General features: G+C 46.3%; 1 protein-coding gene across 7 annotated transcripts in view; it reads right to left on the bottom strand.

Annotated features, from left to right (window-relative positions):
- OPCML (opioid binding protein/cell adhesion molecule like) overlaps nucleotides 1-15691 on the bottom strand; it is a 337383-nt gene that overhangs the window by 211622 nt on the left and 110070 nt on the right. For 5 of the 7 annotated variants that reach the window (XM_053996801.1, XM_053996807.1, XM_053996802.1 and 2 more), the window contains exon 3: nucleotides 10766-10885. The exons of the other annotated variants lie outside the window; for them this stretch is intronic. In XM_053996801.1, the coding sequence (XP_053852776.1) occupies nucleotides 10766-10885 (120 nt within the window). The remainder of the gene's footprint in view (nucleotides 1-10765; nucleotides 10886-15691) is intronic. 7 annotated transcript variants of the gene reach the window in all.

Below are 15691 nucleotides of genomic sequence, written 5' to 3'. Positions count from 1 at the left end.
GAGCAGCAGCCGAGCACATTGTCAGGGAAGCCATTGTTTATGGCTTTGTCCGGAAAGAAAGCGCTATCTGGGTCACACATTACAGGGGAGCGGGCTAGGAGAATGCAGCCCCGGACGAGCTATGGAAATGAAGGCAATAAATGCAGGAAGAATAGCAGGGAAGGAGGTGAGAGGAGCTGGGGAAGGATTGCATTGAACAGGGAAGGTGGCATAACCAGAACTCCTGCACCGCGACACCGAAATCTAATTCACACCTCTGCGTTGCCTGCCCGTGCGGCTCCCAAGCACAGGAAAAACGTGGAGAGAGCACCCAGGATTACTTTTCGAGTTCGCCTCCAAGGGTAAAAAACATCCTCAGCCAGAAGGTGGGAAGTTGCAATAATATAAATAAATGTATAGTTACATAAATAAAAGGCTTGTTTCTCATGTTTGGCAAGGGGCCGGGGCTTTGCGCAATTAGAAGGAAAATGGATTCCAGCGGAAAAAGATCAACTTCCCCTTCTTCAGGAAGATGTCTTTCTGATGAAATAAAACCTTTACTTCACTCAGTCTGGAGCAGAGTTAAAGGCCAAGATAGTATTTAACCTTCCAATTAATTTCCAAGTATTTTGGAAGGCTGTGATCAGATGGCAGCAGTTGAACACAGTACAGGAGGAGCAGGAAGGGAGAGGGGGAAGTTAAATCCACACCAGGACTCAAAGCTGTAAAACCCATGGAGCTGGGAAAAACTTTAGTCAGGTTTTTTTACCAAGTTCTGTTGTTTAGGTTGTTTTTTTTCCTTTCTACATCATTATCCACTGACACTGCAAATGGCAACCCCTTTGTATTTCATCCCAGGGAGTTTGGTCCAGTATCCCCTTCCAACACCCACACAACCCACTGCTCTTCACCCCTACTTCCAGTAATTGATTTGCATGGATCCTCCTGTCAAAGAAAATTCCCTGGGAAGTCCAAACTGTGAGCACAAATCACAAATTTTAGAACCCAAAGATTTCATGAAATGGTAACAGCTAGTGGGAATGGGGAAACATTATTGAAAATTACGGGTCTGGGGTTAAATCAAAGTTTCTCTTTCCTTCTAATAAGATGACAGCCCAGACCATTTGACTGACTGCTGAGACACTGACTCCTCGCTGGCTTTGGATTGCTCAAGTACTCAGAATTTAATCTCAAATGGCTGTTATTGAATTTTCTCTCGGACTAGCTGGCTGACGGGCACAGCAAGAGAAGCCAGCCCCTACTCACCCGGGCAGCCTCCCAGCCTCTGGAGTTAGAATACCTGCTGCTACACGAAGGGCTTGCAGGAGCTTTTGCTTCAGCACCTTCTAGGAGGGAACAGCATGGCTCAGGAAGGACAAAACCACCGGGAATAATTTATAGAAGACAGGGTTCCTTCTCCACACACTGCTTCTTACCACAAAAGGTATTAACTGTAAGCAACAGCAAGGATCCGTGCAAGAAGTGATCCCTCCAGATGTGTTTAACGCCCGGCGAGGCGAGGCAATCCTCCAATGTACACATGGCTCTCCGAAGGGTAAATGTTTCCCAGCTTCTACCGGCATATTCCTGTCATTTACACAGCGCCGTCAATCACTGCTCTCCCAAGAAGGGGAACAGTGTAAACTCATGTTTAATGCCAGATTTACACACATTTCTATTCGCCAGTAAATGAGACCATTACATATGTTGTGTCAATTGATTTTTATAGTCTGAGCTGTGAGCGTTGGCACCGGGGAAGTGCAAAGGAACCCAGGCACTGGAAGTTGGAGCTGGCTCCTGGTTTCTCCTGGCATCGCCCCATCCTGAGGCACATCCTGACCTTTACCCTGAGACATTAAATTTCCCCTGGCCATGGACCTTCTCAGCTCTATCAGCTGATGCCACCCCTGCTATGCAGACATTCTCTCTGAGCTGTTCCCCACTGCAAGGGAGGGAGGCATCCATGACATGTTTCACCCATGGACCAAAACCTTGGGATCTGCCCCAAAGTTTTGCTAGGTGCATGCTGAGTGCAAGCCCTCAGAATGAAACTCAAACCTGCACTAACCCTTAGCCCAGGGCCAGCTGTGCTTTGCTGAGGCCACCACAACTACAGGGCAGGACACTGTCCCCCCCTGCAATGCCACCAAGGGAGCTGATGTTCAGCTGAGGAGTTAATTCACCATCCCTCTAAGAAAGTCCTTCTAAGCACGTCTTGCCAAAACAAGGCAACCTTCCTTGAAGAATTATCCTTTGTAAATACCCCCCAAGGAGTTAACAATTCTCTTCTCTAAGATGACTCATCCTCCTACACAAGGGACGGTGGCGAGAAGAGCAATCACGCTGCGTGTCAGCGCCGCAGAGCCAACGCTCACCTCCCTGCATCGGCCAGGAGAGAGGTTATGGGCACAGCCCTGCCTGCTCCCCAGAGCATCGCCCACCCCCGTGTCCCCTCCTCTGAGCGAGTTCCCTCATGGGGTAGCCTCTGAGTGTGTCTCAAGCAGTGCCACCCGGACAGAGGGGTTGATCCATCTGCAGGCAGCATTTCGCTGCTGACCTGGGTGCTTTGCCTTCATCAACATGCACAGCAGCACCTTCCAAGGCTGGAGAAAAGGAGGCTGATCTTTTCAAGGGGTGGCTTTTCTCAACCCCCACAGCCAAGCAGAGCTTTCTCTCCATAATTAACTGCTCCAGCCGTGTCTTGGCTGAGCTCCACCAGCAACACGGCAGAGGCAGTGACCTCCAAGAGCAAAGCCCTGGATTTTGGCGGAGCCGCTGCTCCCCACCACCCAGGCCACACCACGAGAAGCCAGCCTGCTGATGCAGGAGGCAGCAGAGCCATTCAAACCAGCCACGGGCAGTTTCACAGAAACAGAGCTTCAATCCAACATTAATTTGCAGCATCCTGGGCTGAACACTTTAGATAAGGAGCGCCAGAGCCAGGGAGATGACAGGGACAAGCTTGTGACTGTGGCACATCCGTGCGTGATCACAACACCCTGCCTGGGTCCGCTGTGGGCTCCAGAGACCCGTGTAACACAATAGCAGGATGGTCCTCACAGGCAGACCCCTTCTCCAAATCCCTGGCTACATCTCTTTTTTTCCCCTCCCCGCAGGGCTTAAAGCCTCATCCTGCTCCAGTTATTCTGAAAGGGAATTTAGTGCCTCGCCATAAATTATACGAGCATTGGACATAAGCATCGTTTATGCACAAATCACTGTTCCCTAGAACAAAGCAAGTATCAGCCTCCTGACAAAACACTTTTTAGTAGGATTGGCAAATGAATAAAACCTCTCTATGAATACCAACGTGCTGATGAAAAAATCCTACTGATTTTAATAGAAAATTATCATTTTCCTATAGGATTTTTGTGAACCATCTCGTTGAATTTAATGGAGATTTTCTATTCTGGTCTGCAATTATGCAAGAGTTAAAATACCTCCAGAGACGAGGAGATTATCTATTACATTCTATAGGATTGCAGAGTAATTTCCATAGAATCCTGTTATGTTTCTATAGAGCCTGACAAATTTAATCCCTATTGAACTTTAAAGGGACTTTTCCATAAGGGACAAATAGACACTGACATCTGTTAGCTGCAAAATGAGTAATACTCAGAAAATAGAGGCCTTACACACCACTGCTGCACTCAAAATGGTCGAAAGATGTCTTGAACAAGCAGCTTAATGGGGAAAATGCATTAAATTGGTGTCACATGGCTGCATTAGTAGGGCTGTGTTGCAACATTTCTTTTATACACAATGTCATTTATCCAACCAACGCTTTACAAATTGCATTTGCTACCAATGTGCACTTGATCTCATCATCCCATGCTGGGACTTTCCTGTATCAGCGCAGGAAGACTGAGAACAATCTAAATCCAGGGAAAAAAATGCCAGTTCCAAGCCATGTATCTGTGCACATTCCTCTGCCCTAATGGTTCTAATAAATGCATCGACTCTCAATCTCTCTCTCTCATTGAACTCCACTGTGGAGCTTGAAGGGCTGCACTTCTCTTTTATGCTCTGTACTAAAGGGAAAAAAAGCCATTCAGCTGAGCTATCTGGAGAATGAAGTCTTTTAAAGTTAACTGTAAGGTACTTATAATGAGGAACAAAACAAGCAGGGACAGCCTAAGGTTTCCTACACCAACACGACAATTTGTCCTAGACTGGTTCAAGGAACAAATTAAAAGACACGACAGCCCCATGTGTCTTTTCCCACCTTTCCTTGTGCAAGCTGGCATCAAACGCGATACATCTTTGCATGTGGCTGTATCTCTATCACCCATTTATCCAGTTATTCCTCAAAAGCCCAAACTTACTCCAAGAGGTCCTTCAGGAGATCTCAATTTTGGATGCATCACCTCTGTAGAGTCGCTCCAGTTCTTGCCTAGCCATTCCCTCGCATTTTTGCAGGCTATGGGTGCTTTAATATCAGCCTGGATAAAGCGGTTTGAGTGTCCCTAAGCCAGGCTTGTGGCACCTAAAGACATATGAGTTGCTGGAGTGATCCTAGTAACCCACAAAGGAGCCTCAGAGCAGTAGTAATAGAATAGTAATATCCAAATTAACCTTCAAATTATAGAGCTGACAGGGAAAATTATCCTAAAATAGTACAAGAGGCATCTTAGAGAAGGAGGGAATTGGCAATGTGGACCTAAACCCCCTGACAAGCATCTGGCAGTGGTGGAGCTGAGGGGACCAAGCCAAAACTGGGCACCCAGAGCCGCATGTCTGAAGACACCACAGACATACCCATGGCAACAAGAAGAACAAGCACCTCCATATGTCTTCCCAACTGCATTTCCTTTCTAAAGAAAAGGACAACGTGGTAACTGAGCACAGCAGGAAAATATATGGCTTTAATATTTTCTCATTTGCCAAATGTTGGCGGGGTGTGGACAGTGGGTGCGGGGAAGGCTGTGAGTTGGGTTTGCTTTTTTTCCTCCTTCTGAGCAATATCTGAAAGTGAATGAAGTCCTTAGTGGTGACAGGACAGCTCTTTTGGATAGTTACTGCCCAGAGACCCCTCCAGAGCCAGCCCAGAGCATGAAGGGGATGCATGGCAAAAATCAATATATAAGTGTGTGGGTACGTCTCTCACCCTCACTGCTTCCCTTCCCTTTTTTGAATCAATTCCTGTGTTTCTAGAAACCAAACCCAGCTTCCACATGGGCAAATAATGATGCCTTATGTCCCTTTTAGGATCCCATAACTGAGTTTGCCAATATCCAGGCAGAGTAAACCTCATCAACTTTTCATCCTGAGCATCTTAAGACTGGAAAAGTGGGAGAAATGAGGGAGGCTCATATTTCTAATACCAAAAGGAAGCAACAGGAGAATGCCAGCAGCCAGCTGAGGGTTTTCACACACACATTGCTCCCGGGGACAAGGGAAAAGACATTTCTGGAGAAGGAAGAACAGGCCAAGCAGAAACCAGACCTCAGCACTTAAAACAGACTGGAAGACATTTAATGAACATTTAGAAGTAAAACAACAGGGCAGGAGTTTCCCAAGGGCTCCACCTGAGCCAGCTCCTACCAAGCCCACAGGTACAGCCCTCACTGACACCGTGGTCACATACAGGTCATGGATGTGACCTGGCACTTCAGACTGGCATCACTCTGGGCATTTCACCTGAAGACTCAGGAAGGTCCATATATGAGGGAAGTTGCTGCCAGCCAAATTTTGCTAATAGGAATGTCACATCATGCAATTGGCTCCAGGGAGCCTAAGGAAAAGTTTCCCAAAGTGATGGCATCCTCACAGGGCCCATGGGCAGGATGAAGGCAGGGATGCTCCTGCTGCTGACCCAGCACAGAGCTGGCTGCTCCAGCATCCACTGCAGGGGCAGAGCATCACTGCAAGGAGAAGTTTGGAGCAGTTTCAGCTGGAGCAAGCTGTGCTTTGCTTTAAACCCTCCCTCCCCACGGTGTGCCCAGGGCTGTGCCGTACGGAGGCTCGGCATCACCGGGATGGTGATTTGCACTCTGCTCAGACACAGCCCTACATCACTTGGGAGAATGAACCTACAGTTTTATAAACTATTTATTAGCCCTGTCCTGTAGCGCTACATCAATATGGCCATCGGTGAAGCAAGGCAGGAGCTATAAAAATACCATCTATCCAAAATAAGCTTCATAAAATCAAACAGAGGCCAGTACAGCCTAGGATGGGATTGTGGCTTGACATATAAAGGGCCTCTCAATCTTTGAGATAGACCATTAAAATCCTCAAGCCCTTTTGGTTCACAGAAGTCTAAAACAAAAGGGGAAAAATAATGACACGTTTTCTGGCGGAGCAGGAGAAGGCAACAAGGCAGTCGTGCAATATCATTTGTTTCCACAGAAGCCAGATTACTCCCTCTTCCCTGCAAGAACACTGCCAGCTCCAAAGGAAAAAAAAAAAAAAGTAAAAGAAAAAAAAAAGTGCCTGTTTTCCTTTGCTTTCTCCACTCACGAGCTGCTTCTCAACAGGTAAAAAGTTTCTCCTCCGTGTGCCAGCAGTGATGTTCCCTGCTTGGCACAGGAGAGGCGGTGCAGGAGGGGGTGGGGGGAGGCACGGCTGGAGCACACCGATATCCCAGCCCACGCTCCCCCCGGCTCCCGAGGCAGCGGGGTAAGGCAGAAGGCAGGTCAATACATTGTCAGAGATGATGATTAACATTTCCAGCCAGTGCTCCCTCAAACCACCTCTAAAACATGTCTTAATAAACTGCATTGCAAATAGCCTTGTATTTCTACCTCGCTGCATCTGCCAGGGTGAGATAATACAGCGACCTCAGGAAAAGTGACACACAGGGAATGAGCTGCCGGGAGTTATACGACACCATGAGACCTGGCTCAGCACATCGCTTCCAACCTTGGGTGGCTCTTGCTGTGGCTCACCCAAGCTTTTTGGGGCTCTGTAGGAAACAAGGGGTACTCTTTGAGCAAAGAAAATACCAGCTCGCAGAGGGTTTGGGGCTGAAAGGGTTTGAGGGAGAAAATCGCTCTGAATTGCTATTGAGTGTGAAAATCACCGTACGAGAGAAATATTTCAAAGTCAGGCACGTGACAGTTTTTTTGCAGAGGCAGGCACCATGCTTTGAAAGGTCAGAGGGAGGTGAGAGCAAGCACAAGCATCATTTTTCTGGAAACACAGCTCTGAAGCTTTCCAAAACTGCGTGATGGCAACAGGCTCCGTGACAGTTTCCAGCGTTGCTGAAATACTTGGCTGGATGGAGCACAGCGTGGCTCAGCATCACCTTCACCTTTCCAGGGGATTTTGAACCTCACACCTTGCTGCACTACGATGCTCAGCCCTGAGGGAGACAGTCAGAGCTGCCAATCCAAACTGCAACTCAGCTCCTCAAAGCAATGAACTGGAAATGAAGCTCACACACCTTCATGCTCTTCCCCTGCTTATCAGCCAGCCTCAGTAACATCAAAAGGGAGAGGAAACAGCTTGGGTTGGACACGGGGTGAAAAAAGGAAGGAAAAGATTTGGATTTACCTGACAAGTCACCTTCAACTGGGCAAGGATGTTTTACATCCCCGCTCTGGACCTTCAAGTACTTCAACATTAAGTAAATGCCACTTACCTAGGAGGGAAAAGAAGAAAAAGTTAAAGTTCACCAAGTATTTTAACGCGACGCATTTTAAAAGTGATGGAATTTGTAATTCACTTGTAGACTGGAGGAAACACAAAGGGGAAAACTCCAGGTTTTAATACACTTTTATAAAGGTCAGCTTGAATGGCACAGGGGCACAAGGCCATCCTATGAGCTGTTTGTTTTCTTACTTGCCTCTCACAGTCTCGGCTTTTTCCAACCCCCCTACCCAAGCCTTTAGAACAGGCCTCAGTTCAAGAGGCAAGAGTTGCCTCTTCCCATCCCAAAATTTAAATCCCTACAGAGAGGTGCTTCCTGCTCTTTCTTACATTGTTTTTTTTTTTTTTCCCAACAGCAAAATTACCCATTCTTGGTCAAGGTCTGGCACTAACCTTTCCATCTCTGAAGTCTCAAACAGGTAATGCCACCAAATATTTCCAACATCAGCCCTGATTCCATGCTCTGTGGGAAAAAACAGCTCAGAATCCATCTTTCCCAAGCTCTAGCTGCAGCAATTCATTCCATGTGGGGATGCCCTACCTGATCTCCAGCCCACCAGGCAAGACCACAGACATGGGACAAACACAACTATTCATACTTTCCTTCCAGAAAGACCAGTCTGACCTTCTCTAGAACAAAGAAATTCCACCTTTGCCAACCCCAATCAAAATATCTGCCTCATGAATACAATAAATATTAATTGGAGATAAATGAGAAGGCCTTCCCTTTTTTCCACAGGCATCTGGAAGCGTGGAAAACCAAGGAAGGAGGCTGTGCCCATCCAGCTGTTGCTCCATAGGCTGTTGTAGGAATTGAGGATGATGGGACAGGGCATGTCTGGCTCATGCACGGCTGTGTGTACTCTAAATGACTAAAAAGTTGCCTGGGGCTATGGACAGATGCTGCTAAAACACACAATTGAATAAATAAATGGAAGGTAACGGAGAGGGGAGCGATGCCATGGGAGAGCGAGTGGCAGAGTTGTGTGCCAAGGTGTTAAAAAAACTCCCACAGAGCTGCCTAAACCTCTTCTGAGACTCCACTGCTACGTGTTTCAGATGCTGAGAAGATTGAACTAATAAAAAAGAAATGAGAGAACTGTCACTGCAGATTACATGGTATTTATTCCAAAATCTGCTCATTATAGAAATTTGCAAGACAAATGGGTTTTTAGCAGGAAATGGCAGCTTTTCCTTAAGTGTATAACGATGAACAGATCTGGTTGGGAGCTGAATCTTTCTCTCCTTTTTTTGAGCTACTCCGGCTCCAAGTCTTACCAACCACCCGAGAAATACTCATGAGGCTGAAAAAAACCCTTTTTTTTTTTTTTTACATTCTCCACCAGCCTCTTCATAATCCTATAAGAAAGTACGATTAAGAAATATTTGAAGCAAGAAAAGCTCATTTGGCCTAGAGAGTTTCTAGGCGGCGAGAGCTTCTCCTGCTCCTCAACAGCCTGCAATCGGCATTGCTAACACTCCAGATCCTTCCTTCCTCGCAGGGAAAGCCCTTCACCAAGAAGAGTATTTGTGGTCAGGCTTTAATCCCCCAGCCTTGATAAATGTTTAATTCCTGGGCCTGCCTTCGTATCTGAATATAGACTGGAGGTGCTTCGCATTCTGCCGTATCCGAGAGCTTCTAATGACATTTTGGCTTCTTTCCCAGTTAATTCCAAGTGCCTGAAACCCAAGCATCTCCCCTCTCTCCCTCCCCATCATGGATGCACATGCGGATATTTAACTGATAATATACAAAGCCAGAATGTGTGGTTTTAAAACAAGTCTCAGCAGCAGAGACTCAAGAAGGGAGAAGAAGAAGGGGGAAAACATGCCTTGAAATATTACAGAGTAGGAGCTGTCAAGTTGAAAAGGCTTCTACATGGTTTTCAATGCCATAACTGTGTTATTTAGCTGGGGATGAGAATTTTCAGACACATCAACAGGAAAAAAAGGGGTTTCAGGGGGGGAAAAAAAAAGAGAGGCGGCCTGTCTTATTTGCAGCTCTCCTTTGTTGGAAAGCAATTACAGCCTTACTCAATTTATGACCCAGAATGCACCCTAATCTACTTGTAAATGCGTCTTATTCACCACACAGCACTTTCAGATACAGCCAGGGTAAATAAACGGGAGATTGTTCCTACCTACATTGCGGCACAACTGTTAATTGTAACGCCCCATGAAACTTAATTATGCAAAGCAGAGTGGCGACACTGCAGCCATTAATGAGATGTTTGATTCAAGAATAATTTGTTGTTTGGAGCCTCGGACTTGTTTTGCCTGTCCCTTCCACTGTGCTGCACTAATTCTCAATTCGTGCTTATTTTAATAGTGCGGCAGCAGGGCACAAAATGGCTCGGCTGAGGCAGCAACGGGAGGGCTCCTGGTTGGAATCCCATTTTCCAAGTGTGCAGCAAGGCCCCACCATATGGGTTTCCCTCACTTCAACAAATTCAGCGGAAAGCCGGTGATGGGACACAAAACATTCTGCAGGTAAATGCTGGGAATGCTACCAAGCCCTTTTAGACAAAGGAGTGGCTAAAAGGAGGACGACTCAGCTTAGTTAGACCCTCAGAGCCTCCCAAAGCCATGCTGGGATGGACATGGGTGTGGATCCTGTTCACCACACACACAAACACCCACGGCATTGCTTCCAGCTCCTTTGCAATGGCTGGATCTGAGCTATCGTGTTGCCTGCCTGGAAATAACATTTTAAAAACCACAAATAGAAGTCAAGAAGAGGTTGAAGAGACAAAGAAAAAGCTGACTTGGAGCAAGAAGTTGTAGTACACCCACTGATAAGGCAGGTGATAGATAGAGCTACAAGATGTTGCATGGAGACTCTCCTCGCTGCTCTAAGAGGCTTTCTCCCTAAATGGGGAAAGGAGATTGGTAGTCAGACCAAGGTCTATTATTTAAGCCTCTGTTATTGATAGAAACACACTATCTTTTTAAATTTACAATCAAGCAAGCAATTCTCTCTCTCCCATTTACAACAGCACAAGATGTTTGCTCATACCTGCCCTGGAAATACCAGAATCTTTTCTCCTCTCGGTTCTCTCCCAAGCTCTGTCTGCAGAAATCCTTCTGCTAACATCATCTCTGAGCTTTCCCCTCGTTTTTCTTCCTGGTGACACGCTCTGCTCCTAACTCAGGCCGAGCACTGACCCACTTCTCCAGCTGGTTCCATTAATACCTGTGATTAGTAGGCCTTGGAGCCAACAGCCACCACCAGCCCATGAATCACCGAGATTTCTTCCCTTCCGTGGCACCAGCAAAAGGAAGGAGCCGGGGTACTTTATCTCTGATATATCTGCTGGTGATAGGAAAGACATTGTTGGTCTACTGTAACTGTCTATTTTTTTTCTTATAAATGTGACTCTTAAAATAGCAAGTCACGAAGAGGGTTTTAGACATATGGGAGGCCCTTGGGAGCGGGGCCCTCATGACTGCGCGCGGTATTGATAGCAACGAGATAAAGAGGAACCCGGCACACACCGAATCCCGCCGACGCCTCTAATAAGATCAGGACAGATGACAAGGCACTCAACTGTGCCCCAGCAAGGTCATTACTGAGCATTAATAACGGAACCTTATTATGAACAGATCACTCAGTGGCAGAGCCTTTCTCACCTTCGCTGCTAAGAAAGCCACAGCACCCCAGGCCCCAGAGCATCAGGGTTTGGGTTTTGCTGCCGCTCACCCAGGTTAAATATGGCCAGGGGAGTCAAGCTGCCCCATGGAAAACCCCTGGGGCAAGTCTGTCTTCCTAAGAAATGCTCATTATCAAACCATTTAGGTTGGAAAAGACCCCTGAGATCACCGAGTCCAACTGTTACCCCCGCACTGCAAGGGCCACCACTAAAGCACGTCCCCAAGTGCCACATCCACGTCTCTTAAATCCCTCCAGGGATGGGATTCCACCACCCCCCTGGGCAGATTGTTCAATGCTTGATAGCCCTTTTGGTGAAGACATCTTCCATAATACCCGATCTAAACCTTCTCTCAAGGCCATCTACTCTTGCTCTGTCATTTGTTAATTGGGAAAATAGATCAATCCCCACCTAGCTCCACTGGGTACTTGTTGAGAGTGAGGAAGTTTCCCCTGAGCCTTCCCAGCTCCCTCAGCCATTCCTCACGGGACTTGTGTTCCAGACCCTTCCCCAGTACTGTTGCTCTTCTTTGGACAAACTCCAGCATTTCATGTCTTACTTAATCTCTTCACATCTTACTTGAAAGTCATGACCAGCTACATGCATCAAATCAGCTTTTAATACTCTCCTTCCCCTTGCCTCGTGTGACCCCCTTGCAGTCCAAACCAGTTCTTCCTGTGAAGATACTCCCACCAAAGCAGCAGCCAGCCCTGCTCTCCTCTGCCACAGCATCCAGCAGCTGTTCTAACCCTTTTCATCTTACACAGAGGAGGAGGTTCAGGTTTGTCTGGTCCTCCATCCATTGCCCTTTTTCCAATGTATTTTGGAGTCCCAAGCCAGGGAGAACTAGCACCACCAGAAATCTGACCCAGGTTCTGCTGAAACTCTGAGTGAATTTATACCAAGCCCACTGCATGGGTTTTGACTTCAAGAAAAATAAAAAGCATGTCTGGAGAAGAGCGAGATTCTTTTTTCAAACAATTTTGGCTCTTTTCCCCCCTACTGTCTGATATTTCATTTTGGGTGTTACTTTGATTTTATAGAAAGAATCAAAACCAATCTGACCCCAATTGTCCAGAAGTACTATGAAAAAAATATCTGATATTCACAGAGCTGTGGTCCTATTGCCCTAATTCTCACCTTCTCTTATTCTGTAATTTCCTCCTTCGTAACGCGGTGACTGGAGCTGAGTGCAGTGTCTCAGACGTGCGCTCAGCGAGGGCTGAGATATTATTGTTGATTTATGGGGGTTGGCTCTGCTTAGGGAGCAGTGATTTACTTTGGTGTGTTTTCACAACACTGCCATCTCTTTGGAGACAGATCTCACCCTCAGCTTCTCCACATTCAAGCACCTGGTGCTAAGCACTTGGTCACAGATTGCTGAGACATTTCCCCATCCTTCCTCCTCTCTCCAGCTTTGTTTCCAGGAAGGTCATTACCACGTTTTTGCTCCCCTAGGGTTTAACAGCCCAATTAGGGGAGACAGCAACACTTCAGTAGGTGCTGGCCAGAGCATGGCCTTATCCCTGGAAACCAATTGCCTCTCAGACTTAAATATGGACCCAGTTTTATACGTCACTTATCCTCACAATGGAACAGGTCAGGAATTATTCTGCCCAGCTTTATCTGCTATTCAGCTCTGCCTTTTGTTGATCTCCTTCTTTTGATGCTGTGAAAGAAGCAGGCCTTGCACACAGAGGTTTCCCTAAAGTACTTATTTTCCTCCTGTGGGAGCAGGCAAACCCTGCACCCAAAATCCAGCCAAGTGACCACACCAAGATGAAGCACACTGCTCCCTGGGCTGTTTTTCCAAGGAGAACTGTGTCTTCAAAACACTCCTGGGAGACAGGAAGAGGAATGGGAACAACACTACGGCAGGACCTGGCTATAAATACTTGTTAAAGGGGCCTGTTATGGCTTTTCCTTCTGCAGTGGTTTTATACATACATAGATCAGTAAATACTGTAAAAGAGGCAGTTTTCTGTACAACACCTTTTGCTGCTATTTTGCAAGTGCAGATACATCAGTGCAGCATCAGGCTCTTAAAAATGCTCAGGAAAAGCTGCTCAGGAGAAGCTGCTGGTGCCATTACCCAGCACCCACACACCAGAACACGCGAGCACTCCTCAGACTCACATTTCTGCTGCAAAAGAGGGGAATCAAGACACTTTCAACAGCAGAGCTCGGGACTAAGTCTCCTATGGAGCAAGTCCCAACGCCCCACTGGGAAACAGGAATCACGATCACCTCTTTGTTTCCCATCTCCCTTTTCATCCTCCCTCTGCCTCCATTTCCCCCGCTGCAGGAAACCTTGAACGCCGGCTCCCTACCAGAGGTATTGAGAATCTGAACAACTGAGCAGCGTTCTGCAGGCCTTTGAAGGAGCTGTACAATGTGGGAACAGTGGTTCACACCAAACAATAACGTGTCCTCGCTCGCGGTGCGGCCCCCGCGATGACTGTCCTCAGCACAACTGTCAACTCCACTCCCGGTGAAGGATCTTTATTATTAGTGATGAGCTAAGAAGCAGGGTGAATGCAGCTTGATTTTGCAGCTCCAGCACTTAGGGGAAAGAACAAATTGTGTAAATCCGTAATCGGAACCACGGAGTAAGAATAAATGTGGAATCCCATCAGGTGACATCTTGCTTTAGGTCCGTGTTTTCCTTGCTGCTTCCCACATCTCTCCTGTGAAAGAAGCACCAGCTCCTCTCCCCTCCCATAGCCCTTACCCTATAATTTCTACCCTTTATATCCTCAAACATTCCCACATTCATTGTAAACTCCAACACTCTCTCTTAAGCCATTTCAGGCAGCTCCTCTGCAATGCTCATAAGTATAAAATCTTTCAGTGATGGTTGCAAAAGGCAAAATCAAATGACAGGTTGATTTAGTGCAGCTCTTACTAACAGCTTGCAGAAATTAGAAGCAAATAGGAGGTCAAACAGCTCGCAAGCAATTTGACATTGGCAATTGCAGCTTAGTTAGGCTCCTCTGGTAATAAAGAACCACCGTGTCTTTCCTTTACCTCAGTGCTCGGCAATAGAAAGGTCATTACCAGCTAAAGATACTGCAAGAATAACACTTTAAACCTTTATTATTTTTAACAAGACATGGGTACTTTAAATAGTGTCTGTGCAATACACCGGCAGCGTGCTACAATGACTGGAAATGGCTCAAAATAATAATAAAAAAAACGAGTGAAATTGGAAACACAATATGTAACCATCCATGGTTCTTAAAGCCATGTCAGTCAGTTAAGCAAAAACTATGCTTGGGCATAAGTGAGCATGAAATTTAATATAAACATCCTGAACGTGGTAGAGAAACAGATGAAATATGTATAAAAAATGCTAAAGTAAAATATACAATGAGCTTTGTATAAATAAACAATAAAGAAATAAGAAGATTTAAAAAAAAAGCTGTCTTTATGATATATAGGATTGGTGGGAATGAGCCCATTCTGCAATTGTCTGACTTCAGATACTTTGGGGATGTTGATTATATTTTTAATTCTCTTTCATCAGAACTAGAGGCAATTAGGGACAAAATAATTCCAGTAAATGTCAACTGGCTAAGACTTGAGAAAACTCAAAAGAGGCAAAGTCATACACAAATATTTTGAAGTGAATAATAAATGAATTGTGGGCTCTAAACAATTATTTTTTGAAGTATCCCTAATGTAAACTAACCAGATGTCCTGGGTGAAGAGGGTGAGAAATTGCCTTGACAGGCCACTAATTCCTTCACTGCAGATCCCTTCTGTGAAGTGGGGATTATCAAAATAAATAAATAAACAAATGAAAGCAAACACAAGAGGCACAGCATGGTTTAAAAAGCCAGAGAAGGGCAGTGCAGTTATTACAAACAACTGCAGTCCTAAAAACATTTCTGAAAGTTCCTACCTGAACTTCAGTACCTGTTTCAAATGGGAAAAGCACATCCCTGGCTTTTCAGAACCCCCACTGCAAAGCACCATGTCCCTCTTTTAAAGATGTGTGTCCCCAAAACAGTGACAGCATCACTAAGCCCAATTTGGTTCCCGACTTCCCCACACGTCAGTTCCCATCTCTCTAATGGGAATTATAACACAGCCCCATTTCCCGAGCTGGAGCGTTGCAGAAGCACTTAGATGCCATGGAAACGGGCGGCATTCCACCACCCACGCTCCCCCAAGCCAGCTCTGTTATTCAGCAGAAATGCAGATGGACCAGCAGCTGGCCCAGAGGAAACCTCGTCCTCCTGGGTGAAGGATGGGCAACATTTGGCAAACCTCTGCTCCCAACTCTGTTTTATGAGCACCGGGGTGTCAGCAGCCACTGTCTGGGTTTTGTCCTGTGGAAATATTTCCCAGCTCACGCCATCCTACCAGGACACAGCACTGGATGCCACCTGTGGGCTCTTCTCTAGATATTCTTCTCTGTTGGGACCCAAAACCCTGCATGTAAGTGCAAGGGAGCACATCCCCAA

Source organism: Vidua macroura, chromosome 22 (assembly GCF_024509145.1).
Source record: "Vidua macroura isolate BioBank_ID:100142 chromosome 22, ASM2450914v1, whole genome shotgun sequence".
NCBI lineage: Eukaryota > Metazoa > Chordata > Aves > Passeriformes > Viduidae > Vidua > Vidua macroura.
Note: the sequence above shows the minus strand (reverse complement) of the source record. Positions and strands in the feature narration are given on the sequence as shown.